Raw genomic sequence first — 27,498 nt, forward strand, 5'->3', positions numbered from 1 at the left:
ATGACTAATCCTTGCTAAACCAGTGGCGTAGCTGATCTCTCGAGAATCCATTATTAGCCTCCGGCATTGTGTACGGCGCCACCCCCACAACACTCACCCCCCCCCCACAACCCCAGCGCTTTTGTCTTTAGCAGGGAGGTGCAGCTCGAGTCCCCCCGCGCGACTCTGCAGCATCGGGGCTGCGACGGATCCTATGGGCAGCAGCCGCCCTCGAAAGCCCTCGAGCAGCAGATCTGCTCGAAAGGAAGCCCCCCTTTAGGCGAGCGGTGGTGGTTCCAAGTAGCTCCGCGCTTGAGAGCAGAAGAAGCATGCACACAGATGTGTCCTGGGCATGTTTATACTTGTAAGCAAAGACCCGCGGAGCTCCAGGGGTCTTGCGTCTGAACCATCGTCGTTTCTGCACAATCTATCCAGGCAAAGCGTTAACGCTGAATGAAGTCCTGAAATGGCTTGGCTGTGAGGGCACCACGGGCAGCTTCTCCCCCCAGGAATATCTGCGCAAGCTAGGGTAACTTCAAATAAGTTGCACCAGGGCATTATAAGTCACTTCTTATACTCCATATGCGCCTTCCTTCTTTTGATATCTGGGGGAGCAATAGGTGAGGTCCCCTAGGCCCCTGGCAACAAGCCATCAGGAAAAGAGAGACGGAGTGCAAGAAAACGCCACCATTGCACTTAACACTGATGCTCCAAAAGCTACAATAAGATGTACACTTAATTGAAATTGAGTGCCATTGAAGTGAGTGGGATTTCTCTCGGTACATATAAATACACGCCTTGGTTTCTGAACGTTTTGGAAGTTGAATGGACTTCTGGAATGGATTCTGTTCAACTTCCAAGGTATGATTGTACTAACAAACCCTTCCTACAGTTGCTTTTGAACTCTCCTTTGCCATGTGTTTACACTGAAGATGCTGTTTTCCAGGTACCAAAGACATGTCTAAAATGTACATAGTTTTAGGGTACACAACACACCTGCAAAGATTATTGTAAAATCTAACTTTAGTAGATCTAGTTTTATACAACAGGAAGAAGAATGCAATGTTTCTGCAACAGCTAAGAATGTTTTTAAATTGGTCATGTTAACCATCTGGTAGGGCCCTGGCCTAAAATGTGGAATAGTTAAAATAAATAAATCCCTACAACACTCAGGGATTTGGAAATTGGAGATTTAAAATAAATAAATAAAACTTTCCAGATTATAATTAATTTGTATAAAGTTCTAGATTGCCAAAATATCAGTGTTATCATAGAAGATAAGGCTAATACTCCAGGTATGGGAGGGAACCAGTGGAGGAACAAGGTTCACAAGGCCAAATAAATATTACAGATACCTCATGATTCTAAGCTACACTTGCTAAAACGCCCTCTTTCCATTCAGCTATAAATGTTTCAGGAGCTCTGTCCATTTCTATTTGGCCACCTTAACTAAAATATTACAGTATAATGCACAAGTGTAGCTTAAGACTAACTGCATGTAAATGAATTAGTAACTAGAGACCTGAGTGCTGCTACGTCACATTTTAGAAGAAACTGACAAAGTCAATATGATATTACAACATTTTTTTATTTGGTAGCACATATCTTTTAAGCTCTAAGGACTTCAGCTAGTACATATTTGACAAAAAGTAACAGTATTTAAGTTACATGAAAGCTGTAATCATTCTACAAACATTACATACAAAATAGAATGTAAGTACTTTATATCTGTATTCTGTCTTAAAGCTTTTAAAACAATGAGAATAGTAGAAATTGAGATTGGTAAATGAAAATGTCCAATAAGAGGGCTAAAGTTTGCTAAATACTTCCTTCAACAAACAGAAAACACCACTTCAAGCTTTTGACCACAGTTCTGTAAAAACTGCAGCAAATACAATTAAACTGTTTAGTCTAGCTTTCTAGTCAGTGTATCTATAGATAAAGTAACTTGTGTATAAGGCCTTGCAACAAAAGAGGAGTAATGCAATATTTTGGGCAAAGAGAACTAAGAGGAAAAATGTAGATCCCAGATATATCTTTTTTCTCTGTAGAAATTATTTTATCCCTACTAGGCAATATCCTCACATTTTGCCCAGCCAATTTATGCTGGAGAATTATCCTTTTTATAAAGGGCCTCTTAATGCATTATTGCCAAGATTTTCCTCCACACCTAACTGCTGATGTTCTGTAGTGTAGACACACACTTCCAACTTCATCCTCCAGCTGGTTAATGCCCTAAGGGCCAAAAAGAGACACAGCCAAGCAACCTTCTTTACAAGTTCTTTATACCACCAGTTCTCAAAGGAGGGTAAAACTCACTTTTCCCCTCACTGCTACCTGCCCCACACCCACCACAGGTGGACAGCAACCAGTGAAATGTAAACTTGTCGGCAAGCAGGTGTTGAACAAGTCATCATGGCAAAAGGAACGTGAGCTGCCTTTACCTAAGGAAGGATCAGCCTAGCATCCGGCTGGAACAGAAGCATGTAAGATTCCTGAAGTGTGCCTTCTTACATGTGTCTTCTGTGTTGCAGCCTCACAGAGGAGCAGCTAAAAATTGTACATCCTAAGTCCTTTCTTTTACAAAACCTAATGCTTAAATTTAGATGCTGTTGTCCTTTTCAAAAAATAATACATAGCTGTACATACTCATTTAAGTCTAGAATATTTAAAAAAGAAGGATAAACCTTCTGCTATTGGTAGAAAACTAGAAAGTCCCAATTTCAGTAGTGCTTTCACAAGAAGATGAGCACCGATGGGCAAAATGCCTTCTGACTGGCAATCACATAATCAGAGTTTTAAAGCAATGTTTTTAAACGACACCTTTTACTGATATAGAGGGTTTTTTTTGTTCATATCAGAATAAAATATTCTGTACATTATATATAAATATATATATTATAATAATACTCTTTACAAATATAAAATATCTCATTCAGAGATCCAAAAAGTGCTACACAGACAAAGTCTGGTTGCTGGATAGTTCTGTAACATTTTCTCCTTTACATTCAAATGTAAAAGATTTCTGTTGATCTAACTAAAACAAAACTTTGCTTTAATCTCATTCACATTAGTTTTCATTTTTTGATCTTGTGCAGGCAAGACAACTTTTAAAAAAATCACATTTATCTAAGGATCGCATCCTGCCTTACATTGGGTATGAATACCCAAATGCAAAATACTGATACCTTGCATTAGTTCAGAATGATGCAGTCACATTTAAATTGCTGCATTTCTCAGGGGGGGGGGAATATGGAAGTGGAGAATTTATCATTTCCTGGTCACCATCTCTCCGTATTTGGCCAAGGAAACTTAGACATGGCTTATATTCTAAAGGTGGTGATGAGATGTCCGCAAATTCCCCACTCCCAATGCAGCTCTCTGCATCATGACCCACAACATTCCCAATAGTTCCACAACCCTAAAGAGAAGATTTTTGGAGGATTCAGTGGGCTGTAAATAGAAGGAGTCAGAAAATCTCATTCTGTGAACATGAATGAATTCTGCCCTTTTCAGGGAAGGAAAGTTAGGTTCTAAGATACTGAATGCAAAATGCACATATTACGTACTTGGTTATCTACACCTAAATACAAACAGTTCCAGAATGTCCTTGCCAGTGACTCTTTGAAAAACCAAGGAAAAGGAGGCAGTAAACGTATAGAAAAAAGTAACCCAAACCCCATGGCAAGCTTCCTCAGTGAAACTACATGCAAGCCCACCAAATTAGCTTATACACCTAAAACTCTCATTTGTATGCCTTGTATTGACTGATTTTAAAGTTAGGTCTGCTTAAGCTCACTATATCAATGCTCTTAGGCACACCACATTTTCATAGGATTGGGTTGTGAGTTGTTATTCACAGAATGACTTTGACACCACTTCCTAAAGCTAAAGCTCTTCTTTTGCCTTCAAAGAAAGAAATGTTACTTAAATGTTAATGTTTTGTCTCTCGGTTTTTTATTCATCAGCTGGAGCATTTGCGCTGCTGCCTTCAAAAGACCACCGTTTGCAAGGGAGAAAAAGGAAAGAACACTCTTTTCCTGCTTTTGAAATTAAAACAAAGGGCAATCTCATCAGAAGCCGAAATCCAGCTCTGCCCCCACAACCCAATCTGAGAAACTAAGGAACAACCATGCCACAATTCAATATATCACTGTAAGTGACAAACAAGATTTGCACAGGGGCAATAAATAGTCCAGATGGTGGGATGTGAAATCCAGCTTCTGTGCCTGATTTGCTTTAACATTTGCATCAAAGTCAACGAGTTGTCATGGAACTACATTTTCCCCACTTAAATACTTTGTTCACGCTGTCCAAGAATATTTACACACATTTCCCTGCAGGTAACATTTTTCCAGCGGCACCACTCTAAAAATCCTATAAATACACTATAAAGTCTATAAAGGACTACATAATGTTTGGGAGAGCGTATTTCTTGATCTGTACCTGAGCAAGGTGTCAAAGGCAGTGAAGGACAGTCAAGGGCGGCAGTCACAAACCTGCTCAATGTCATAGATCTCCTTTGGGCAGTCTGCAGACAGGATTAATGGTGTGTTCTCTGTCACTACAACATCATCTTCTATGCGTATACCAATGCCACGAAATCTTTCAGGGGCACTCACATCATCCTCGGGGATGTAGATGCCTGGAAATAAATGTGGCAATCCAAAACTAAAGGGTCTGGGTTAAAAACTACGTCACAAATATGCAGCATGTCACTAATGATTTATTTTAAAACATTTCTAAACCACTTAATATTTCAAAAAACTAACACAATTTAGAAGGCAGGATACATGAATACAGTCGTACCTCAGCTCCCGAACACCTCGGGAGTCAAACGTTCCGGCTCCCGAACAATCGAAAACCGGAAGTGAGTGTTCAGGTTTCCAAATGGTTTTTTGGAAGCTGAATGTAAGGCGTGGCTTCCGCTATTGTTTCCGGTACACCTGCGCAATCAGAAACCAATTGGAAGCTGCACCTTGGTTTCCGAATGTTTGGAAGTCAAACGGACTTCCAGAATGGATTCTGTTCGACTTCCAAGGTATGACTGTAAAGGCTTCATTTTCTTAGATTAAGGAATCAACTGTCCAGTCCTCTCCGGTATTAATAAAGAAATGCAATTGCACTCATCTTCAACCCTGAGACAAATATATGACAGGCTGAGGAAGGCTATGTGGGCTCACACTGGAGAAAGGACTCTAAACAAGCAAGAAGATTGTGAGAAATAGCTTTGTCCAGTAGTGGTACAATACAAGGACACACAACTCTGCATATTGCATTCGTTGGTACAAGATGGAGGTGGGTGACATAGTCTATTGGTTAGTTATTCATGTCTCTGCAGTTGCCTGCTATACAGTGTGGACCAGTCGTATAGTGTAAAAAGAAAACATTTGCTGATAGTTTTCAAATATGCAAAAGGCTGTCAGAAGAAGAGCACTTAGCCACCAAATCCACTGAAATGTATGTGCAACATGTTTAAATCACAGAGGAAAAGGTGTAGAGCAGTGGTCCCCAAACTTTTCCGCCCTCTCAGACCACTTGCAAATTGCCAAGTGTCTTGGCAGATCACTTAATGTTTTTTTCTGTTTGTTGTAGCAATTTCAATTCACTAGGCAAGGTGCTGTATGATTTCTTATTGAATTTTTATAGACATGTCGCAGACCACTTGAATGAAGCAGGCTCATGGACCATAGTTTGGGAACCCCTGATGGAGAGTTTATGCAGTAGGGAGAACCTCCCCATTCTTAGCCCCAATTCATACATTTGCCTTTTAATGAGGCATCACACTGAAATCAGTTCTCCATTGGCTTGAGTAGCTGCTTGCCTTGAGAAGATAGATAGGCCTTGAGATGCTCCTGTGAGCCCTATCCTGACCCACACTTTAGGCAAGGTGAAATCTGTCACTGCTCATTCTGTGTCATACCAGTGTAGCATGCTGTGGCTATTCAGCTAGGTCAGTAATCTTGGTTTCTAATAAAGGTATTTTTATTAATGAGGGCCCCCAAGGCAGCTTACAAACCAAATTCAGAAAACTAAACAGTAACAGAATTAAAGCAGAGCATTGAAAACCAAAAAGGGTAGAATTAAAACCCACAACCTCCATTTAAAAAATATTAAAAGTATCCTGCCTAACAGTCATCAGGGAAGAGCCAGTCTAACTTCCCTAAGGAAGGTAATTTTATAATGGGACCTGCCACAGAAAAGGCTCTGTCCCCCATTCCCACCAACTGAACCTCTTTTGCTGATGGAAGATGATCTCAAACTAAAAGCAGCTTTGTATTGTTCTTGCTGGAAAAAAACCAGCAACATGTTGCGCTACCATGCAGGTGAATATGAAATGCCAGCAGCAACTCTGAACTTACACAGCGATCCTAAATATACAACCATGATTCTGAGACGTACCAATGCAGAGGTTTTTCTGGGGGTTTCCTCATTAAGTGCATCTAGTGTTTTCTTCTTGTAGAAGACACAGCTAAGATACATCCACAGTAGAATAAAGCTTGTGGAATCTCTTTCCTTAACAGATGTTAATGAACTAACCTGGCCCAACCTTGCAAGTATTGCAAGTTCTACTGAAATAATACCCTATTTTATGTGCTCAGAGCATTTTGGAAAAATGTAAGTTGTTGTGTTTAGTATAGTGTCAGTGCCCCTAGAAGCTCAAGGTTTGCTCAGCCTTCAGGTTATTGTCCTAGGTTTTACCAGATGCCGCCTACACGTCTCCTAGCTTTTCATCGTTGCTGTAAAAGCTAGAAATGTAAGAACTTTAGAAATGTGAGAACTAGGATCCTCAGGATGGCAAGTTAGGAGAAAATACCATATATGCCAACCGAATGGCAATTCTGTGAACCCATGGTATACATGCACATACATGTATGTTTCTAGGTGTAGGCATTTGTATACACAAGTGTCTATACATGCACACACAGTCCTGCAAACTTTATTCCAGCATTGTTGAGAAGGTGTCTTTTTACCTGGCTCAATGGTGATCACCATGCCTGGCTGGAGAGGGATCGATCGAGATACATCGGGGGTGTCGTGAACATCCATTCCCAGATAATGTCCTACATGATGAGGGCAGTATTTCCGAACAGCCTACAAGACAAGGACATGTTCCTAAAGCAAGCAAAATGTGAAGGGATGCACACATTTCTTCAGCGCTGAGAGTGGAAACATACATTGAAAGGGAAGTATGCAACTAATTCATAGTTCTTGCTTCTGTACAACTAGCATCATTTGATCCCTCTCATTTGCCTTCTTGTTCCTGAGCCTCTCACACAAAACAAAAATGTTTTGGTCCTAATGTTCAAATTCACAGGCAGCTGGTTGAAGATAAAAAGGAAGCCTCTAACACAAACAATATAAGGAACTTATTGTTGTGACTACAGCTAGCTCAGTGACCTTCAAATGTTTTGCATTAAATTGCAGACCTATCAGTAGGAATCAGCTTCAATAGCCAAAATGCAACCTCCATTTTGAGATACAGTTTTTCTCTGACCTCTTAGGTGCACTTAAACTGTGCTCATGAAGCTCCCTGAAACATCTCCCTGACTACCACTGGAAGGCAGGAGTACTGCAACTAAAAGGATCACTTGTCTGTCTCACCACAATAATTCAGATTTTCCAACAGCTAATTCACAAAATGCTCTTTTTAACTGGGCAATGTGTAGAATCAGGATCTTCACCTTCTTCCAACCACTAGCCAACATAGACAGTGGTTGGAATTGCTCCTAATACTTGCCTTCTCCCAGTGAAGGGGAATAAGAGGACACAAAGCGACTGCTGTCCATCTTGAGCAGACAAGTGCCTTTCTCTAGCAGGTTGTCCCCAGGGTTTGTTTTTGTTGCGTGTGGGGAGTGCATTCTGCATTTTTTTGGTTTATTTGTTTTTGTACATTTTAATTGCTTTTTCGTATAAGCAGAAGAAAACTAGGACAAATTCAGAAGTACTGCCACAAAGTTGCTATGTCTGATTTCCAACCAAACTGTAGCACGTATACTTTGAAACTCTGTGCACACTGATATCATGCAAGCACTTTCACTGTACAGTGGTACCTCAGGTTAAGAACTTAATTCATTCTGGAGGTCCGTTCTTAACCTGAAACTGTTCTTAACCTGAGGTACAACTTTAGCTAATGGGGCCTCCCACTGCTGCCTCACGATTTCTGTTCTCATCCTGAAGCAAAGTTCTTAAGCAGAGATACTATTTCTGGGTTAGCGGAATCTGTAACCTGAAGCGTCTGTAACCTGAAGTGTCTGTAACCCAAGGGACCACTGTACTCTATTTGCCACCAGTTTAGAACATTTTTGTTTAGCCAAGCCAATCCAGACATGTAGATGTTGATGCATTTTAATCTCTTTTTCATTTGCATTTCATTGTTTTTAAATGTCTTTCATTACTTGTTTTTATTTAGTTTTAATATCTCTTTTACACCACTTAAGAGATTTTGTTACAATCAAGTGAAATATAAATTTTCCAAAATAAAATACTGTAATTTCCCCCCCCTCAACTCAAAATCTTCCTCCACGATAGTCAACATGTTCTCAGGTGGCTGACAATAATTGTTTTGCACAGTAAATAAAAAAGAATGCCATGTGGAATAAAGGTCTTCACTAGTGGTTTGAGTTCTAAGCGCTTTACATTTTTCTGTTAACTTCTCCATCAAGGCTAGGGTCTAATCTGTTTTTACCATTTGTCAAAGGAATTTAATGTACCTCCAATGTCTAGCTACAATGTGTTTGGCTGCCACAAAAAAGAAATATCAAAAAGTTCTTAATACATCAAATTCTCAGCCTCACCTTCATAAACTGAAAGCAGTCCCAGCTCAGTATTGTTGTCACTGAACTGCAGTGACTCTCCAGGTTCTTTTCTACCTAGCAATGCCAGGGATTGAACCAGGGAGTATGTGAATGCAGCTGACTTATGGCTCATCCTCTGTGTGCATTTATAAAAGGATATATTCAGCCTGATCCAAGTCACAGGACTGGCTTGTACTTTGAACAGGGTCTCTCTAATTTGCAACATCTTTCGACGTATCATAGAAAGGGAATTGAATTTTACTTTTTTTAAAAGCTTCCTAAAGAGGGGGACATCTGATCTCCCTCAAATAATTCCAGGGAGTGGCAATCAAAAGAGGGAAATAACCTGTGCTGAAATACTATTTGTGCTTGTATCTGTCCATCAAAGAAAAAAGCAAGAAAAACACACCTGTCGTGTGCAGCATTACCCAGCGAAACAGAATCAAAGTGACTCGTTAATAGACACTTCCAGAATAGTCGGATTCCTACTTTTTATGAGAACAAAATCCCTCTGTGAGCATACCTCCCGTAACTCTCACCACCACCACAAAATGAAGCATTTCCCTCTCCTCGCCTGCCCCCTGTGGCAGTTCTGTTTAATGATATCACAGACAAGTTAGAACAGTCCCACCCTACGCAACTGACACTTGTCAGGAATTAAACTATTGCATGCCTGAGTTAGCTGAATGTTCTGCCCTCTGCTGCACAAGAGAGGTACTGCTACCAACCTTTGGTTTTACAAGACACATCCTTTCTGGACCTGCAACAATACCAGAAATCCCAGAAACACCCACATTGGCAGGAAGTTGGCACTTCAAAATTGCAATGGCCAGTTTTGAAGTCCCTGTTTGCTTTTTTTTATGGAGAAAGGCAGCAGATTGCTTCCTTACATCATTATCTACTCAAAGTACCTTGAAGAGGTGGTTCTCGGTGGTGCTTTTCTGTAGGATCCCCAAATCTTTCAGCTTCTGTCCAGTGAGGGTCAGCATGAGACTGTAAATGTTCTCTAGGCTCACGCCTGGAGAACACAGCCTCAGGCAGGACTTCTGGACTTCCAGTACAGCCTGGTACAATTCTGCTTGGGGACTGGAGAACCTGAGAATGAGAGACAAATGCAAACCACTCCAAGCAGGGTTTGAAGAGGAAGGAAAGCCTGTCCAGGCTACAAAATAATGATGTGATGTGACCCTACCGAAACTGTTCCACATCAGAATGCAGGTGGAGAAGTGCACGTTCAAATACTCGCCTCTTATCAAATACACTCTACGCATCAAAATTTGGTATGTTAAGGAGAAGACAAGGCTTAAAATGCTGGCTTTCCCCACATGAAGGGGAATGAGTGCCTAATATATGTCTTTTTTAAAAGTAACTTCTACTGTGTTTTCCAGATAGAACATACAAAGTATGCACAAAATATGAATACAAACTAATTCTCCAAACAGAAGCCCCAGCTGCATTCTGAAGTGGAACAGAACCATGCAAAATATCTGAATGAGTAGGGTAGTTCTGCATCACCACAACCATAAGCCATTACCCGCATGCTGAAGTTTGCGAAACAGGCTGATCGTTGTGTACTAAGCAAGAACATGCAAGTATAAGCAGGGCAGAAAAGCCCCTGAAGCACAACGAACTAGAGAAAGGACAGTGGTGAAGCAGAGACACTTTTCAGGAAACTCAGCAGAGCAAAGCTATCACAGGTTTATTGAAATTGTACCTGGATTCATTTCCCCAACACCCTCCCAAAACTCCCCAACAGATAAGATGCAGGCATGCTCAGGAGGCTGCAAGCTGCAGCTCTCTCGTGACCTCAAAAACAGTGCGGTATTCTCCTGCTGGGAACAGAACCTACCTGCCATTGATGGGCCAAGTGCGGGTGATGTCGCTTACATAACCAGAGTATTCGCATCCCCCATCCAGTAAAACCATTTCTCCATCCTGGGGCAGAAGAAAAAGCAATTCACGCAACCAGAGGCAGAAAATAAGAGAGAACTCTTTGAACTTGAATTTATACATAATACTGGGTGGGATAAATTACTACTACTTTTTCATCAGGCAGAAGACCAGGGTGTTGGAAGCTGTTTTCCAGCTGTAGTCCTGCCCTTTCCTGAACAGCCTGTCTGCCTAGGTTAGGGCAAAGCAATTTTTAAAAGTTGGTGCCATGTTTGCTCAAGACAGTATGAGATACAAAATAAGCATCTTCTAATCAGATCAGCTTCTCCTAGTGCAGTGCTTTAAAGAAAAGTTCTGAGTTGCACAGAACTCTACCAGCCAACAGATTAGACAGATGGGCGATTCTTAGCTATACAAAAGAGGAAAAGCTGTTTATGCACAATTACAGATTGTTCCAATGACCCATGAAGCCAACTGCAGGTAATGCAGGAATGCAGACCTGTGACCTTCCTTTGAGCATTGGCCATGCTATCTGGAGATTATGGGAGCAACAGTTCAACCATACATGGAGGGCCACAGGTTCCCCATCTGTGTCCTAACGGTAAATGAATATGTTTGAAATGTTTTGCTTGCCCATGATTTAGCTGAAGTAACTAAAATCTTTGTCATAGATGCCGACTTCATGCTCTCTACCTTATGTAAGTCCCTCTAAATGTAAATGGTCACCCTATTTTGATGGGTTCTTATTAAAATCACAGACTGCTTGCAGTATAAGGCCTGCCTGCTGAGACTTGAATGGGACAGACGTAATCATCACACTCACTGTCTTTAAAAAACGACACCATTAACTTATTTTAATAGGATTGATATAATATTATTTTATAACATGCTGGAAGCATATTAAAACCTTATTGTGATCTCTGTGACAGTTCAGCTCAACTGGATGGAATGCGTACAAAAGATTCTGTTGTTCTGATAAACCTCGAAATCCATTTCAGGGCAGCTGTGATCAGTGTTCTTAAGTTCCAGAAGGGAACGGTGGAGATAAAAGACCTCGTTTTAAGAACTGAGTCTCACCAGTAATATGCTACTCTAGAAAGAGTCCACCTGCTGCCCTGCGACAAGAGGGCCTCCCTGTGCTTGTGCGCTTCAGCTGTTCATTATCATTCCTATATCCCCCCCCCCCAATCTCCCTCCAAGTAATCAGAATAGTGAAATCCCTTCCTTAGTCAAAAGCCTCCCTTTCCCCCAGCAATTATTAGTCACCTGTTAAAAGGCATCATAATTTTGGAAACTGGCAGGCATCATGTGGCCCCATTCACCAGTCTCTTTGTAAGGAAAGGAAGGAAGAGAACATCTACTTCTGAAGAAATGCTTTTCTTAAATGACTGAATAATCAAGACCTGGACTCTGTGGCACTGCATTCAAACTAAGAAGGGGGAAACGGTGTTAGGGGAATTCTGCAGGGACCGTCCAGATACGAGAACATGCATTACATCTGTTCAGTTTTTGTGTGCAGAAATATAGTCCCTTATTATTCCCCCCACAAGGAGCATCATGTTTGATGCAGATGTATGAGAATGTCCCAGAAGTTCCTTGCTTGGCTTTCTCGAGAGGGAATCCCTGTCTCTAGATACAGGGTAGGCAGAAGTACCCTGGGACAAAGTAGAGCTGGTTTTACTTTAGTAATGTGTATCTCAATAAACCATTCAGGAACAGGACTGTGTAGTCCTCTTTTTAAGACGTCTTAGTCCTGCTCTTTCTTCACTGCTCTCTTCAATGGGCCAATGATCACACGCCCCCCAAGGACAGGCGCTGCTGCAAAACTACTTGAGTTTGAGGCTTTGCCATCATGGTGGTTAATATATAAAAGTAATATGGGCCAGACATTGTGATTGTTTCTACGCGAGCAACCCTGATGGTTAATGGCATCAGCCAGACCATTCAGTCAGGTTGATTCATGCAAAACGAGCCACAATAACTTAAGCAAACATGGGACCCTCCAAGCTCATGACATCCAAATAGGTATCTAGTCAATTACCAGAGTTGAAGAAAGGGTGATACAGAAGATGACTGTTTGAAAATATTCTCTAAGGTAGATATTTTCTACACTGACTTGGAAATTAGCTCTGCTCCCTGGAGGACTCTCTTTGCCTTCAAACACATTTTCGTTGCCTCCAGCATCTTTCTTCTACCCTTCACAAATCAACTGATGACACTGGTACACAGTAGGAAAAAATGTAACAGCCTTCCCTTAACCTGGTGCCCTGCAAGCGTTTTGGGCTACAACTCCCATCAGCCTCACCTAGCAAGGTCAATGGTCGTGGATGATGAGAGTTGCAGTCCCACAACATCTGGATGGGTTAGGCTGTAGCTAGACTCTAGCACAGTGTAGACACATTGGATTTGCAGGACACTTCCACGGTACAGTGGTACCTCTAGATGTGAACGGGATCTGTTCCAGAGCCCCGTTCGCATCCTGAAGCGAACGCAACCCACGTCTGTGCGGGTCGCGATTCGCCACTTCCGCACACGACATCATTTTGAGCATCTGCTCATGCGCGAGCAGTGAAACCCGGAAGTAACACGCTCCGTTACTTGCGGGTCGCCGCAGAGCGCAACCCGAAAATGCTTAACCTGAAGCTACTTCAACCCGAGGTATGACTGTATGCTGATTACTAGAATAATCTGAAACGGTGATGTTTGTATAGCTCTCATTCAGAATGGGGGACTCAAATTGTACCTCCAAAATCAATCTGCTCCCACACTAGCAAGAAAGGTGAAGTTTAGTATACATGTGGTCATATAGCAGGGATGGGGAACCTTTGGCTCTCGAGAAGATGCTACATTACAGCTGCCATCACCCCTGATGAGAGTTGTATGTAGCCCTGCAACATCTGTTGGGCCACAGGTGCCCCACTCCTGTCATACATGGAGCTGTTTGTAAATCACTCTTCAACATAAATAAATCACTCAGCCACCATATCAAAATTCAGCACATAGCTATTTTTGAAAAGTGTGAAAACCTGGCATGTTTGCCTCTTATGGTTAAAACATGAGACATGAAGTTTAAAGCATAAAAGAGACCAGATATGCCAGCACAGAATAAGCCAATCTGCACATGGGGTGGAATGTTGGGCACCAGGAGTTCCACTGTCTCTCTTTGCATTTGGGAAAGGGGTGCTTCCAGGAAGCAGGCAGGTAAAACTGATGCTTGCTGAATGCAAAAAAAATTGGAGAGAAATCACAATTAACAGAAAAAAGACAGGGAATGAAATATTGCTTATGAAACAAGGCTTATCTGACCAAAACACTATTTGCTCACTGAGCACACAGTGGTATGTTTGGAGTGCTTCTGACATTCTGCACATTTCAAAATGTATTGGGCCAAATAAATCTGGTTTTGGCAACTTCCGAGATTTCATCACTCCTTTCTTTGCTTGCAGAATGCAAGCCTCCTTTACTAAGACACACACACACACAGAGAACGCTTTATGTGCAGACACCCTTTGAAGGCAATTACTATCATTGAACAGTGAAGGTTCAGTTGTCAAACCGAAGATCTTAATGGGAAGATTTGCCAAACAACAGTAGTTTTGGAACCAGTCCAGGTGAACTCTGTGAGGACAACACCCAAGATAAATGTTACAGCTTCTCGGATTCAAGTCAGATATGCAAACCTAACAAGGAAAAAGCACTGCAGAGTCACTCCATAGCTCAGGCTTTGCTGAGGCATACTCCTGACCACACCCTCTCCTCCATGTTAAGCTAACTATGGTAAGAGATGGCGTGGACACACACCCAGGAAGCAGAGGTCACAGCTCTGAGGGGTGCACAAAACAGCAAACATGGGTCAGAATAAAACTCCAAATAGTTTTGCAAGGCTTCAGAGAGATGAAGTTATCAGTAGGTTGCAGTAAGAAGTGTCAGAATCCGTTTGGTTACCTTGATGAGCTGGTTGTTTTTCACATAATGCAAGGTGTTGGATCTGTTGCCACCTGCAACCACAGGAGGATAAGCCAAAATATCAGCACCACGAGCCCGGCACTCAAATTCGAACTGGAATAATTAAGTTGGAAATAAGAAAACCCATTAATTCTGGCTCAGGATTGCACAGTACACATCCGAGCCCTTTTCTGCTTGTGCATCGGACAAGAAACCAATGAGGTGTAGAGGATACAATGCGGGGCTTGAATTCACTGGTAGTTTTTAAGTGGCTAAATCAATTACAGATTTACACAACTCCCTTTGCCTCAGACAATTCTCCCATTTGTTGTATTTATCTTCTTGATGCTTCTGATTTGGGCTCATTGGATGAACTGATTGAAAGAAATGTGGAAAACCAGGAGGCACTTCTAATTCCATTAAGCACATTCTCTGTGGCAGGCTCAATCCATATCCTAGCCAATTCATTTCTTATGCAGGGAAGAAAGACTTATAGCTCAGTACAATGCACAATATAGAAATATTCAAGTCATTATGCTCGTGTGAAAGAAATACACATTCTTGGATATGAAGGTATAAAACCCTCATATGAGTGCATATGAAATAAAAATGTTTGTTGTTTGACTAACAAATGCAAAATTGTAAACACCTCTTAAGGTTTGTCAGGTTTTTCCTAAACTTCTCTGAAGCCTCACTCCCATGTCTGTTATCCTTTTGAAAGGAATTAAGTTTAGGGAAAGATGCATAATGAGTTGTGGCAGAGCAAAGGCCTATATTAAGCTCTCATTGTTGTTTTAGAAGGAAAACTAACAGTGCAATCCTCCACATGTCTACTCAGAAGCAAGTCCTAGTGAGGCCAATAGGACTTATTCTGAAGTATAAGGTAAGGTAAAGGTAAAGGACCCTGGACAGTTAAGTCCAGTCAAAGGGGTGAGGCGCTCTTTTTGTTTCAGGCTGAGGGAGCATAAATTTGTCCGCAGACAGCTTTCTGGGTCATGTGGCCAAGCATGACTAAACTGCTTTTGGCACAACAGAACACCAAGATGGAAACCAGAGTGCACAGAAATGCCACTTACCTTCCCGCCACAGTGGTAACTATTTATCTACTCCTACTGGCATGCTTTCGAACTGCCAGGTTGGCAGAAGCTGGGATAGAGTATCAGGAGCTCACCCCGTCGCACAGATTTGAACCACCAACCTTCTGATCGGCAAGCCCAAGAGGCTCAGTGGTTTAGACCACAGCGCCAGCAGTGTCCCCTATGAAGTATGTGTGCATAGAACTGCTGCCTAAAAGGTCAATGCAATACTAAGAGGGGGGATGTTATTGTTTTGTTTTTGTTCTATTTATCTGTGCTTTTATCCTGTATTTTTATCTTGTGAACCACCCTGAGGTCTTATGAAGGGCAGTATATAAATTCAATCAATCAATCAATCAATCAATCAATCAATCCCAACTGCATGAAGAATTATGATGCTTTCTCGGATACTACAAAGCACATACCTTAGCATACAGAAATGCTTCATCCACTGGAGATTTGCTTGCAAACATTGTCTCAACAAACGCCTGTCAAAAAGTCAAATATAGAATAAGCATAACTTAGGACCCAAAACCGATCTATGGCCTGTGATGACATTCATCTCTACAGCTATTCCCAGAAGGCTTTTACTGCTGTGAAAGAGGCTGTGAAATGCCTCTTTCACAGCATTTCACAGCCAACACGGAGCATTACCACTACTCTGAATATGGCCACTTGAACTGGTACATAAAACCACCAATGTATGAGCTTAAGAAAGTTGTCCTAAATATCAGCAGAGACTGCGGGTAAGAGACTTCACATGCCACATTTTATGACAATGACCTGACCCCAAATCCCCACACCCATTTCCCATGCTAGCTTTTGCACCACAAAAGAGGGAGATATTTGTACAGTGGTACCTTGGGTTAAGTACTTAATTCGTTCTGGAGGTCCGTTCTTAACCTGAAACTGTTCTTAACCTGAAGCACCACTTTAGCTAATGGGGCCTCCTGCTGCCGCCGCGCCGCCGGAGCACGATTTCTGTTCTCATCCTGAAGCAAAGTTCTTAACCTGAAGCACTATTTCTGGGTTAGCAGAGACTGTAACCTGAAGCGTATGTAACCCGAGGTACCACTGTATTAGGATTGTAAAAAATTTCAAAACCATACCCCTGTTTCTGTCATTAGCCTCAAAAGCTGACAGAGGTTTGTTCATGAAAGTCTGAAACAAAGCCGGGTCAATTATGTACAGCATCTTTCAGTTTCTCACACAGTTGTTAGCTTGCCTCCATGGTATAAAGCCCACCTGGGTCTGGATGTATATCTGTCAGGACTGCTGTAAATACATTCTAATCCTGGTGAGGAGGGAAATATGGTGGCAAGATTCCAAATGCTTGGGATCTCTTCTTGGCTTTGGGAAAACCACCATTAGTCAGGTATGTCCTCCACATCTAACACCCAGTTAAACAAGGTAGCCAAACATGGGAGAAAAACACATTGCATGCGCCAAGATCTCAAGGCAATCTGTCCAGACACAGATCTCAAGGCAATCTGTCCAGACCAGTCACTTCTGTCTTTATGGTACAGCAGCCTCTGGAAGCAGAGCCATAACTACTCAATTCAATTCAAACCAAGCCACAGTTAGCGCAAGCCATAGTTTCTGATACTGATTTGCTTTCTAATCTAAAGTAGTGATTCTTTACTTGAAAATTGATGCTTAACCTTCATTAATCTTACGTAATCATGGCTTAATGTGATGCCCAAATTAAGCCTGTATCCTCAGTCACTTGACACCAAACCATTGTTTTCTTTTACAATGCAATAAAATAATGTCCTTAATGAGTAAATAAAGTTGCAAAGCTTATCTAAAGCAACATGAATATTTATGGTAACAAGCGTCAACACAGCAACACAGTATATGCCAACAAAACAAAAAGTTGTAAGATTAAGAGCAATAATCGTGTTGGATTTACTTATAAAGCCCCTGATCCACTTTCACAGGCTTTGGTACCCACTTGTGGGTCCCAGCCCATAGGCTGGTAAACACTGTTCTAGAGAAGAAATCTGAACGTTGGAAGATTCTGGACAGAGAAATGGAATCCACCACTACAATACATAATTATGAACACCAATTTGGATAGCTTTAAAAGGGGTTAAAAGAATTCATGGAGAATAACACAACCAATTGCTGATAGCTGTGCTGGCTGTGTACCACCTGCAGTGTTTGAGGTGCCATGCCTCTGAATACTAGTTGCTAGGTAAACAAAAGTGGGAGGACTGTTGCATTGATGTCCTGTTTGAATACGTCCTATAGGCACCTGACTGGCAACTGTGAGAATAGGGTGCTAGAATAGATGGGCTTTTGGTCTGATGCCGAAAGGCTCTTTTTTATTCTTAGCAATATTCCTATTTGGAAAAGGCGAACCAGGAATTACTATCATTAAATATATCGTTATAAAAATCTATAGTCAAACAGCATGTTTTCAAATTTAATTTGAAATTGATCTTATCCCACAAGATCAGAAATCATTTCCATAATGGATTATTATGGATTTGTAAAGGCCAGTTCTGCTTCTTAAAAATGCCCCTCAAAGTTTATTTCAAAACACTGCATTCTAAGACCAACCACGGGATGTCACTAGATACACAACCCAAGATGGAATTGGCTCAGATTGTGAAACTAAGTAATAACGAAGAAGATCAAGTACATTTGGTTCCCACCTGATTGGTGTTTTGTTGAATTACTTTGTAAGAAATTAATTATTGTGTTACCCAATAAATTGTTGTGCTGCCATATTGGAAAGCTTAGTATACAAATGCCTTCCCATAAAATTGAAGAATGTATCTTCCTTGGGATTACCCATTTATAAAAGAACAGTCCCCAGAACCATCCAGCCAGAAGCAACCCAAGTATGTCCACATCCCATCTCCCCTTTGAAAAGTGTTTCTGCACCATGCCAGATTTTCTGTTAACATCCTGTTAGGCACAACTGCCTTGTCCCATACCTGTGATGTCACCTTGCCAGCAATCTTCATTCTCTCAATCTCTGCAGCAGATTTAACCAGTCGTAGGTTTTGCACTAAGTGCCTGATTGCTCGGATACGATTCTTGCTTCTAGCTTTGACTTCTGCTAGGTGTAGCAAGTAATCAGAATGGAGTTGTGGATGCACAGGTTTAGCAAAATCATACCAAACCATGCTAGATTCATCTGTGAAACAGAATATAAACACGTTAGTTTAATTAGCCATATATATCTTGGGGGAAATCAGTCAGTGGCGTAGCGTGGGGGGTGCAGGGGGGGCCGGCCGCACCGGGCGCAACATCTGGGGTTAGGGCAAATTCACAGGTTAGGGGGTGCAAATCCACGGGTTAGGGGGCGCAAATCCACGGGTTAGGGGGCATAAATTACTTGCCTTGCCCCGGGTGCTGACAACCCACGCTACGCCACTGAAATCAGTACTTTGAAAATCTGCCTGAAAGGAATTAGCAAGAACTATTGCTGAAACTATTCTTTTTATTCTAATGCACCATCCACTTAGAAACAAAATTGTACGACTATATATTTTGGAAAGTTTGCCTGTTCTCCATGCATCTGAGGACATCACTTAAGGTACCTTCACCAAGCTTTACATGATGGTTCCTGGGATCAAACAGCAGGTTTTCATCTCTGTTTGAATACAATTTTGAATCAAGGTAGCAGACTGAACCTTTCAAACCTGCACTGATTTTAATACTTATAATTCCTGAGCAATGCTGGGTATGAGGCTTCCAGCTAACTATAAGCTGAGAAAATCATAGAGTTGGAAGGTACCTTGGAGGTCATCACACACACACACACACACACACACACACACACACACCCCGGCTCAATGTAGGATCTAAAATGCAGGATACAATTATAGATATTTCACAGCAGAAAATTGTCTGTGTAAATAGGATATCCACTTCCCTCAATGTAAATATGTCATCTAATCTTATGGAAAACCAGGCCTTTGGATGATTTATGTCAGAAAAAAAGCAAGCCTGTCAAGTAGACACATTATTCTTCCCTAATAGTCATTATTCAAATAAAGGGATCCTGAAGGGACAATGCAAATGTCTGCCATGGTACTGAAGACTTCTGTGATTTTTCTACTATATTAGTAAAGATCCCTGAGCCACAGGCCATCCAACAACCGCAGGAGAATCTAAAATGTTAATTATGTAACTTTTCTCAAATATTTTTAAAGGGGTGGGGGGGAATTACAACCAGGTAGCTGGGAGCACAAAATTCCTTTGCATGTTTCCACTATGCTCTCCACCTGTGAGCAACCTGCCCAAAGGCTTTTTGTACACCCTGCCGAAACTCCTACCAATCCACATCTCCTATATGTTTCTTCTTCTTCTTACCTTTCAATTTAGCCACCAGGTGCCTAAACTCTTCTATGGTATATGCTTCATCCACGCCCGTGAGAGCCACTGCCCCATCTGTACCAGACCGTGGTCCATCCCATAGCTCCCTGCTTGGATCCCGCCGTGGGACAAACAATAGAGCTTTGTGGGATGGCAAAGGTTTGCCAGGCACAGTCTGTAGCACCAAGATGCTGTCAGGCTCCTGGAACCCGCACAAATACAGGAAGTTAGTGTCCTGGTGGAAGGTGTATGGAATATCATTGCTCATGTAGTAGGTAGGATTGGATAGCAGAATCACTGTGTGGTCCATGCCTGGCACCTCGCTGTGTATCTGAGCCATCAACTTGTGCCTACGGAGAGCATACTCCACTTGCGACAACCCCGGTGTTACTTCTCCTGTGAACAGAAATCAAAATAGCTGTTCTTGTTTCAAAAACACCTCTTCATGCTGTTAATTTCCTGCGCTATGCTGCTAAGCAGCAAATTCTCCTCCTCTAGCATGTCATTGCTCCTCTCAATTGACTCTCCTTTCCACCTCACACCCCTTTTTCTCCACATCACTATTCTTTTCCCTACTCCAAGGTGGGAAACTTGCTGGACTCCAGCTCCCATCAGCATCAGCCAGAATAACCAATGGCTGGGGTGATGGGAATTACAGTCCAGCAACATCTGGAGGGCTACAGGTTGGCTACCCCTGCCCTGCTCCAATGTGTAAACATTCTCAGTGTATTTCACAGTCATGTGTAAGGGGGAAAAAAGCTCCATTTGAAATTAACTAACATTACCGGTAATTCTCAAGGCATTCCACAAACTAACATAAGGATATTAATTTTTAAATTGGAGAATAGGTGATGATAGAGGAAGAAAATAGGTACACTTTAACCCAATTGAAATACTACACTTTTTCAGCTTCTGGATATTGCACAGACAATGTAGTGCTGGGTGCAACCTTTCAGGTGAAGTCAGAAGAGATATTAGATTGCCCAGCGAAAATTTCTCAAGTTTCTAACAGTGAACAATCATTGGACTATTTTTAGTATTATAAGCTATGTACCTAATAGCTCCAAGGAAAAATTCTCTCTCTCGGAACTGCAGATTTAATCTGTCAACCACATTTTATCTGCAAAGAATGCAAAGTACAGAGTCTTTTTAACACAACTGGACTGAAGAAACAAGAGCTGCTGATTGCAAATGAGGTACACTCTTGGCATAATCTATGACCACAATCCTGCACTCCTACATGTTAATGAAGTTAAGTGGGACGTTTTATGTGAGAACTGCACCCTTAGGCTACAATCCCTAAGCAAGCTTACATGGAAGGAAGTCGCAGTGAAATTGATAGGCGGCTAATGCTGCAAGCAGTTATATGAGGTTCTCAACCTGTGGGTTCCCAGATGTTGTTGGACTACAACTCCCATCATCCCTGAGCTCTGGCCTTGCTAGCTAGGGGTGATGGGAGTTGTAGTTCAACAACATCTGGGGACCCACAGGTTGAGAAAGGCTGGGTCATTGCCTAGATGTTTATGCTACCTGTTTCATATGGCTACCTTGCATTCAGAATTTTTTCCTTTACAATAGTCTGGGTTGCCTCTAATGATCCCATGAGTGGCATTCTACTCCTAGAAAGGTCACTCCCAACACCTGCTAATGAAAGGGGGTGGAGGCAACCTCTGCTCGTTCCAGCCTCTGCACCTCTGCTGAAGGAACCTCCGGAATAGCATGGGAGGTGGTGCAGGCAAGAGGTAGAACTGGTGAAAATTATGCCTCCCACTTCCACTAACAGGTGCCTCCACTGGATCAAACCCATAATGAAGAAAGTACAGTGCAGGCTGAAAAGTACACTCAGAGACAACATGCCAGTGAATTCCAGTTGCTGTAGGAAAACAGTAGGGAAGGGTTGTTTTCTTCATGTTGTGTTTGGAGGCTTCCTGGAAACATTTGGACAGTTGCTGTGGGAAGCATATTGCTGGACTACATGTTCCGTTAGGGCCTCTCTTATATTGGAATGGAAGAATGGAAGGGTTCAGTTTTATAGTAATCCAGTAATATTTTGTCCCAGTTTGCAGACCACTTGAAACCACAATTAAGCTTTAGTATACTTGCAACGTGCTAAATATGGGACCATAACTGTGGACGCTTCGCTCCTTCCTCACCATGGCCACTGCCATGCTACTTGGAGCTAAGCCATGCTTTGGCTTCACATCATATCTGAACCTGGGTTTATGGTTTGTCTCTTTCCATACACAGCATGAGCCTGGGTTCAGACATAATGCAAAGCCAAAGCCTAGCTTAGATTCTGGCAGTGTAGCAGCAGCAGCAAGAGTGGAGCAGAAGGAATAAACTGGATGTTATTTTAGTCACATGCAAGAATATGTTCACCTTTAAACCATACTTAAAATGACATGTGAACCAGCCCATAGTAATGTAATTTTAACTTACTAGTAGACAGGCAGGGTATAAAATAATTCACAAATAACCACACAGTGCATTCCGATACTAATTTGATTGAACTCAGTGGGACTTAAACATGCATGACAACAGGATACATGTTTGGAGAGAGAGGGGCAAATCATAGAATACAAATGGAAAATAAAGGTGTTTGAGATAAAGGAAAAGGATTGTCACTTTTGGAAGAAAGCATGGTTGAATAACCATGAGTTTCAAGTGTGGGTGAATTATTCCTTTTCTGGAACATTGATTACTAGCTATACAGTCGTACCTTGGATCTCGAACGCCTTGGCTCCCGAACAAATCGGCTCCCCAACGATCGAAACCTGGAAGTGAGTGTTCCAGTTTTTGAATGATTTTTGGAAGCCAAACATCCGTTGGGGCTCCCACAGCTTCTGAAGCCGCACTTTGGTTTTTGAACGTTTTGGAAATCGAATGGACTTCCAGAACAGATTCTGTTCGACTTCCAAGGTATGACTGTACAATTAAATGACAGTCCCAGGCCTAATTTACAAATGTCAATCAAGCAGAGTTTTTTTATTATTTACAAACTTTTTATTCCACTCTTCTGTCAGAAGCACATCAGTAAAATGACCTAAAGGCCTAGTGGAAACAAAACTGTCTTCCCTGTCCACTTGAAGACCCATAAATATGGGCCCAGACTGACATGGGAAGGTATTCCAGATTTTCAGTGCTATGATAAGGACCTGACATTCTGCCCACCTGCTGCAACTCTGAAGGTAGGAAAATATGGAACTGGTGTTAAGAAAAGTTCTTAGGGAAGGAGGTAAGTTCTGTCAATCATAAGAACTACAGTAGTACCTTGGGTTAAGAACTTAATTCGTTCCGGAGATCCGTTCTTAACCTGAAACTGTTCTTAACCTGAGATAGCACTTTAGCTAATGGGGCCTCCTGCTGCCGCCGCGCCACCGCAGCATGATTTCTGTTCTCATCCTGAAGCAAAGTTCTTAACCCGAGGTACTATTTCTGGGTTAGCGGAGTCTGTAACCTGAAGCGACTGTAACCCAAGGTACCACTGTATGTGTAATTGTTTTCCTGCTGCTGCTCTCATGGAAATATTTGTTTGCCATACCTGCTTGGTTTACATGTTGCCTTTGCTCACAGAAATGTACACTTTCCATTCCCCCATTTCATTGTTCTATACAATGAACAATGAACAAAGCAAAAGCTTTATCTCAGTTTTATCTCATATTGGGATGTTCTATTATTTTAATCAATGATTCTGAACTGATTGAGAAATGCATACACTGGGATGATACCTCTTTGGAATTTTAGGAAATACTTTCTGAATGTGAAGTCCACTAAGGATGTACAATTTCCCTCCTCTTCATGCAAAATAAAAAGAATCTAATGACACAGCTTAGAAACTAGTGTCCGTGGATGCTATCCTATGCAAACATGGCAGGGAGTAAGTCCCACTGAATACAGTGTTTCTTACCGCTGAGTAAATATGCTTAGGACTGTACTGAAATGATCCTTACCTGGTTTCAGAAGATGTGGATGTGTGAAAGGGCTAGGTTGACCTAGGTACCGGTTTGGAATCTTCCTTTGCTCAACAGGCTGGATGGACAAATTCCGAAAGAAACAGAACTTGCAGTCTAAAAGAAAACAGCTGCATTGTGTCAAGCTGAAAGACCTTTCTAGGTGTAATACAGTCAAGTCACACACTTGCCATTCTTAAGCACTGTTCTTTTCACCTTTCTTCTAAGGCAAATCCACATGGAATAACCTGCAGTGCAAGCCTATAAATGTCTACTCAGATGTAAGCCCCACTGAATTCGCATGTACTTACTCCAAAAAGTAGCTATGGATGGGAGATTCAAAAAGATTTAAATCTTCAATTTACTTACAAATGTGACAGAACAGAATTGCACAAATTCTCTTTAACTTTCAGAAAGGACATCACTTTTAAGACTTTTGTTTGTCTGTCCTCAGTATTTATTTCCATCTCAAAGGCTGCAAATACCTTAGCCATGGTGCTTACCCTCCTTTTACCAGGGTAAGGTTAACTGATACTCTTCTACTAGAGGGGTAGGAAACCTGTGATTATCCAAACATTGGTGCTCTCCAGCTACCATCAGCCCAAGTCTGTATGGTCCATGATCAAGGATGCTGGGAGCTTCAATCCAATGACTTCTAGGGAGGGCACAGGTTCCCCACACCTGTTCTACAATATAACTAAAATATTGTAGTGATGTTTCTATTAACTAACCATCCTTCCTAAACTATACAATGAGATTAAAGTGTGTGTGTGTGTGTGAATGTGACTGTATTGCAAGTTACATTCTGGTATTCCTTTTATCTCTTCCTGTGCAACACAGTATTTTTAGTAGTATTTGTTTTGTAAGGACACTGTCCTAACTCTCCTCTGCCCTGGTAGACCTTGTAATGCTTATGTTTCTCTTCCTTGGAACTGAGTAGGGAGTACCACATGACACGAAAACATTTTACCACCTGTCCAATTATTAATGCACTCTTATCAATATAGATTTTATTCATATGCACTTGGAATATACTGAAAATATTGAGAATCAGACTTATTTGAGGGGGGAGGGTATCAAAGTATTTCATTCAAGTGCCAAAATACTATATTTGAATAAACTGCTAACATTCACAAGAGTGGGCAACTAGGTGGGTACATAAAAATTGCTAACAGATGTCATTACAGACCAAGAATACAATCTAGAGAAAATCAGTAGTAGCTGAGGTTGAAATCCTGTGCATAAAAACCATTGAATTAAGTTGGGTTGGGGGTGCCAAACTCTGCATAGGGCTGCAGCTGTGGAACCCAGTCTCTGCATAGGTTCAGGGTCTCCTATACACACTTCCTTAGGAGCAAGCCCAGTTGCACACAATAGGTGCTTCCAAGTAAATATGCATGAGATTGGACTATATACTCACTGAAGTAAGTGGAAACTAGAGTGATGACTGTCTACTAGAAGGAATTACCCAATTATTACCCCTCATAAATCTGCTCAGGAATGCAACTTTTCAGCTTTATACTTTGCATGTTTACTCAGAAGCTCAATAGGACATATTCAAATATAAGTACTGTATGAATAAGCTGCCCACATTTTCATGTAGAAATAAATCCAACAGAATTTAAAGGGTCTACCATCAGGTAAACATGCAGAGGAATACAACCTCCCTCACCGCATGCAGCAGCATCCCCAGGTGCAAATACTACTGAGCTCCGTAGAACTTTCTTCCTAGAAAGGGTGCTCAGGACTACAAACTTAACACCCAATCCAGTCATTGCATTCTCAGAGGTCCCACTGAATTCAATGGAACTTAATTCTCCCATAAGTGTTTGCAGAGGATTGCAGCCTGATCTTATGCAGAGTTGGGCATGCCTAAGCCTGCTGATGTCAATAAAGTTAGTGTACCTTGTATTGCATAGAATCCAGCTACCCAGAGAGTTTGGATTCTCTATTTTACACCATAAACTAGCAATTCAAGCATAACAAGTTTTTAAAAATAAATGTAATTTTCCTTTGTTTTCTTTAAAACTCAGTGGGATCATAAAGGTTTTCCTATCATATAAATCTTCATTTTGTACACATTTTGGAAGGTGATATACAGTATAATATGAAAAATATAAAAGAACTAGGTTACCTTTAGCATTCAGTTTCTCAGTAAAAAACCTTTAATGTATGTCCTTTTAATCTGTAATGTGTAACAGATTGTTTCAAAGGTTGACAAGGAAGCTTAACCTTATTATTTTTTTCCCAGTTCAACAATTCAAAATTAGTAAGATAAACAAAAGACTTTGAAACAATGGATATTTTATTTGCTTTTATAGAATTGCACAAATATATCAGAAATGTACAAATAGAAGGGCCAAAATAAAGAGCTTTGAACAAATGCAAGTATAAGAGAAACTATACCAGGTAGTTTCACAAACTACACAAAAGACATAAAACTAAAATCCAGCCATACTTCAAAACACAAGTCCACTAATCTCTGTGTGGAAGAGTTAAAACACATTTCTCCAGCTAAGAACAATGAGACTTAAATGAGTATATAACTCAGCTAATTCATGGCCAGAAATGAATTAAGGTAACGAATTTCAAATTAAATGAGAATTTCTACTACATAATATTTTGGTCCTATCTTGAGATTTTAATGAACTGCATTGTCTGAAAACCATGCTCTTTTTACGACCTCAGTTCTGAATTCATTAGTTGATGTAGTTTTAGCGACCCTAAACACCCGAGAACCTTTGTCTTTTGTCTTTATATGAAGTATTCCGATTAACCTAATATGACCTTCTGAAGATTTTGTGTCTCATCATAGAAATGTATTTTAACTGGATTAATAACCCAGTTACATAAACTGGTTTCCGTTGTCCATAGTGGAAACTAAAGTGCACACACAGTGGAACCGAGAGCCTAGCATAAGAAACTTCCACCCTCCCCAGAACGAAGGAAGCTCATCTTTAGAAGGAAAGAAAGTCTCTGACCTGAAAAGCTGCACATGCCCCTTACAGGCTGCATAAGTCTCTGTGCTAGGAACAACACCATGGCTGAACCTGCAAGGACAGCACCCACCACTACAGGGCGATCTCTGAGGGGAAACCGGCGTCCCTCTTCCTCTCTTTCCCAAGTCCCCACTCCCTAGCATGCCAGCCTAAACTAAGCTCAAATAGACTACAGGCACGTTGAGAGGGTCTTCTCTGCTTTGAGTCGAAGCTTGATGGCGTCATTACGCCCATTTCGACCGGAGATTGCATCCCACTTCCTTCCTTCCGGGTGCTCACTAGGGAATTTTTTATTTAGGCGACTAAGTAAAACGCCTGCTTGTAAAAACAAACACGGGGAGACCCATACTCGCGCGCAGAGAGCCCGTTTAGGTTCAGCTATTGCCCTCTGGCGAGTAAAATAACTCGGTGTTGCTCTCCAAGTGGGAATGGCGGGGGCGGGCGGGGACAACGAAAAGAGGCAAACGCCTTGGGCGACTCGGGTTTCATTTCTGGAAAATTCCGGTCCGCCCCGCGCGAGCGTCGCTCG

The 27,498-nt window shown here is 41.6% G+C and overlaps 1 protein-coding gene across 4 annotated transcripts; it reads right to left on the reverse strand.

Annotated features, from left to right (window-relative positions):
• Positions 1-1,548: 1,548 nt before the first annotated feature.
• XPNPEP3 (X-prolyl aminopeptidase 3) lies at positions 1,549-27,156 on the reverse strand. 4 transcript variants are annotated; one of them, XM_028747667.2, is made up of 12 exons: positions 26,952-27,148; positions 26,105-26,155; positions 23,971-24,087; positions 21,075-21,140; positions 20,018-20,416; positions 18,634-18,836; positions 16,114-16,176; positions 14,613-14,726; positions 10,627-10,712; positions 9,689-9,872; positions 6,954-7,074; positions 1,549-4,624 (listed from the first exon to the last, which is right to left on the reverse strand). In XM_028747667.2, exons 5-12 carry the CDS (start codon positions 20,358-20,360, stop codon positions 4,458-4,460), a joined length of 1,281 nt encoding a protein of 426 aa, XP_028603500.2. In that variant the 5' UTR covers positions 20,361-20,416; positions 21,075-21,140; positions 23,971-24,087; positions 26,105-26,155; positions 26,952-27,148; the 3' UTR covers positions 1,549-4,457. The 4 variants fall into 4 exon arrangements, with proteins under 4 accessions (XP_028603500.2, XP_028603499.2, XP_028603497.2 ...); XM_028747666.2 differs by lacking the exon at positions 21,075-21,140 and having other exon boundaries at positions 26,952-27,147; XM_028747664.2 differs by lacking the exons at positions 21,075-21,140; positions 26,105-26,155 and having other exon boundaries at positions 26,952-27,154.
• Positions 27,157-27,498: the final 342 nt, after the last annotated feature.

The sequence above is a fragment of the Podarcis muralis genome, chromosome 10, assembly GCF_964188315.1.
Source record: "Podarcis muralis chromosome 10, rPodMur119.hap1.1, whole genome shotgun sequence".
Taxonomy (NCBI): Eukaryota; Metazoa; Chordata; class Lepidosauria; order Squamata; family Lacertidae; genus Podarcis; species Podarcis muralis.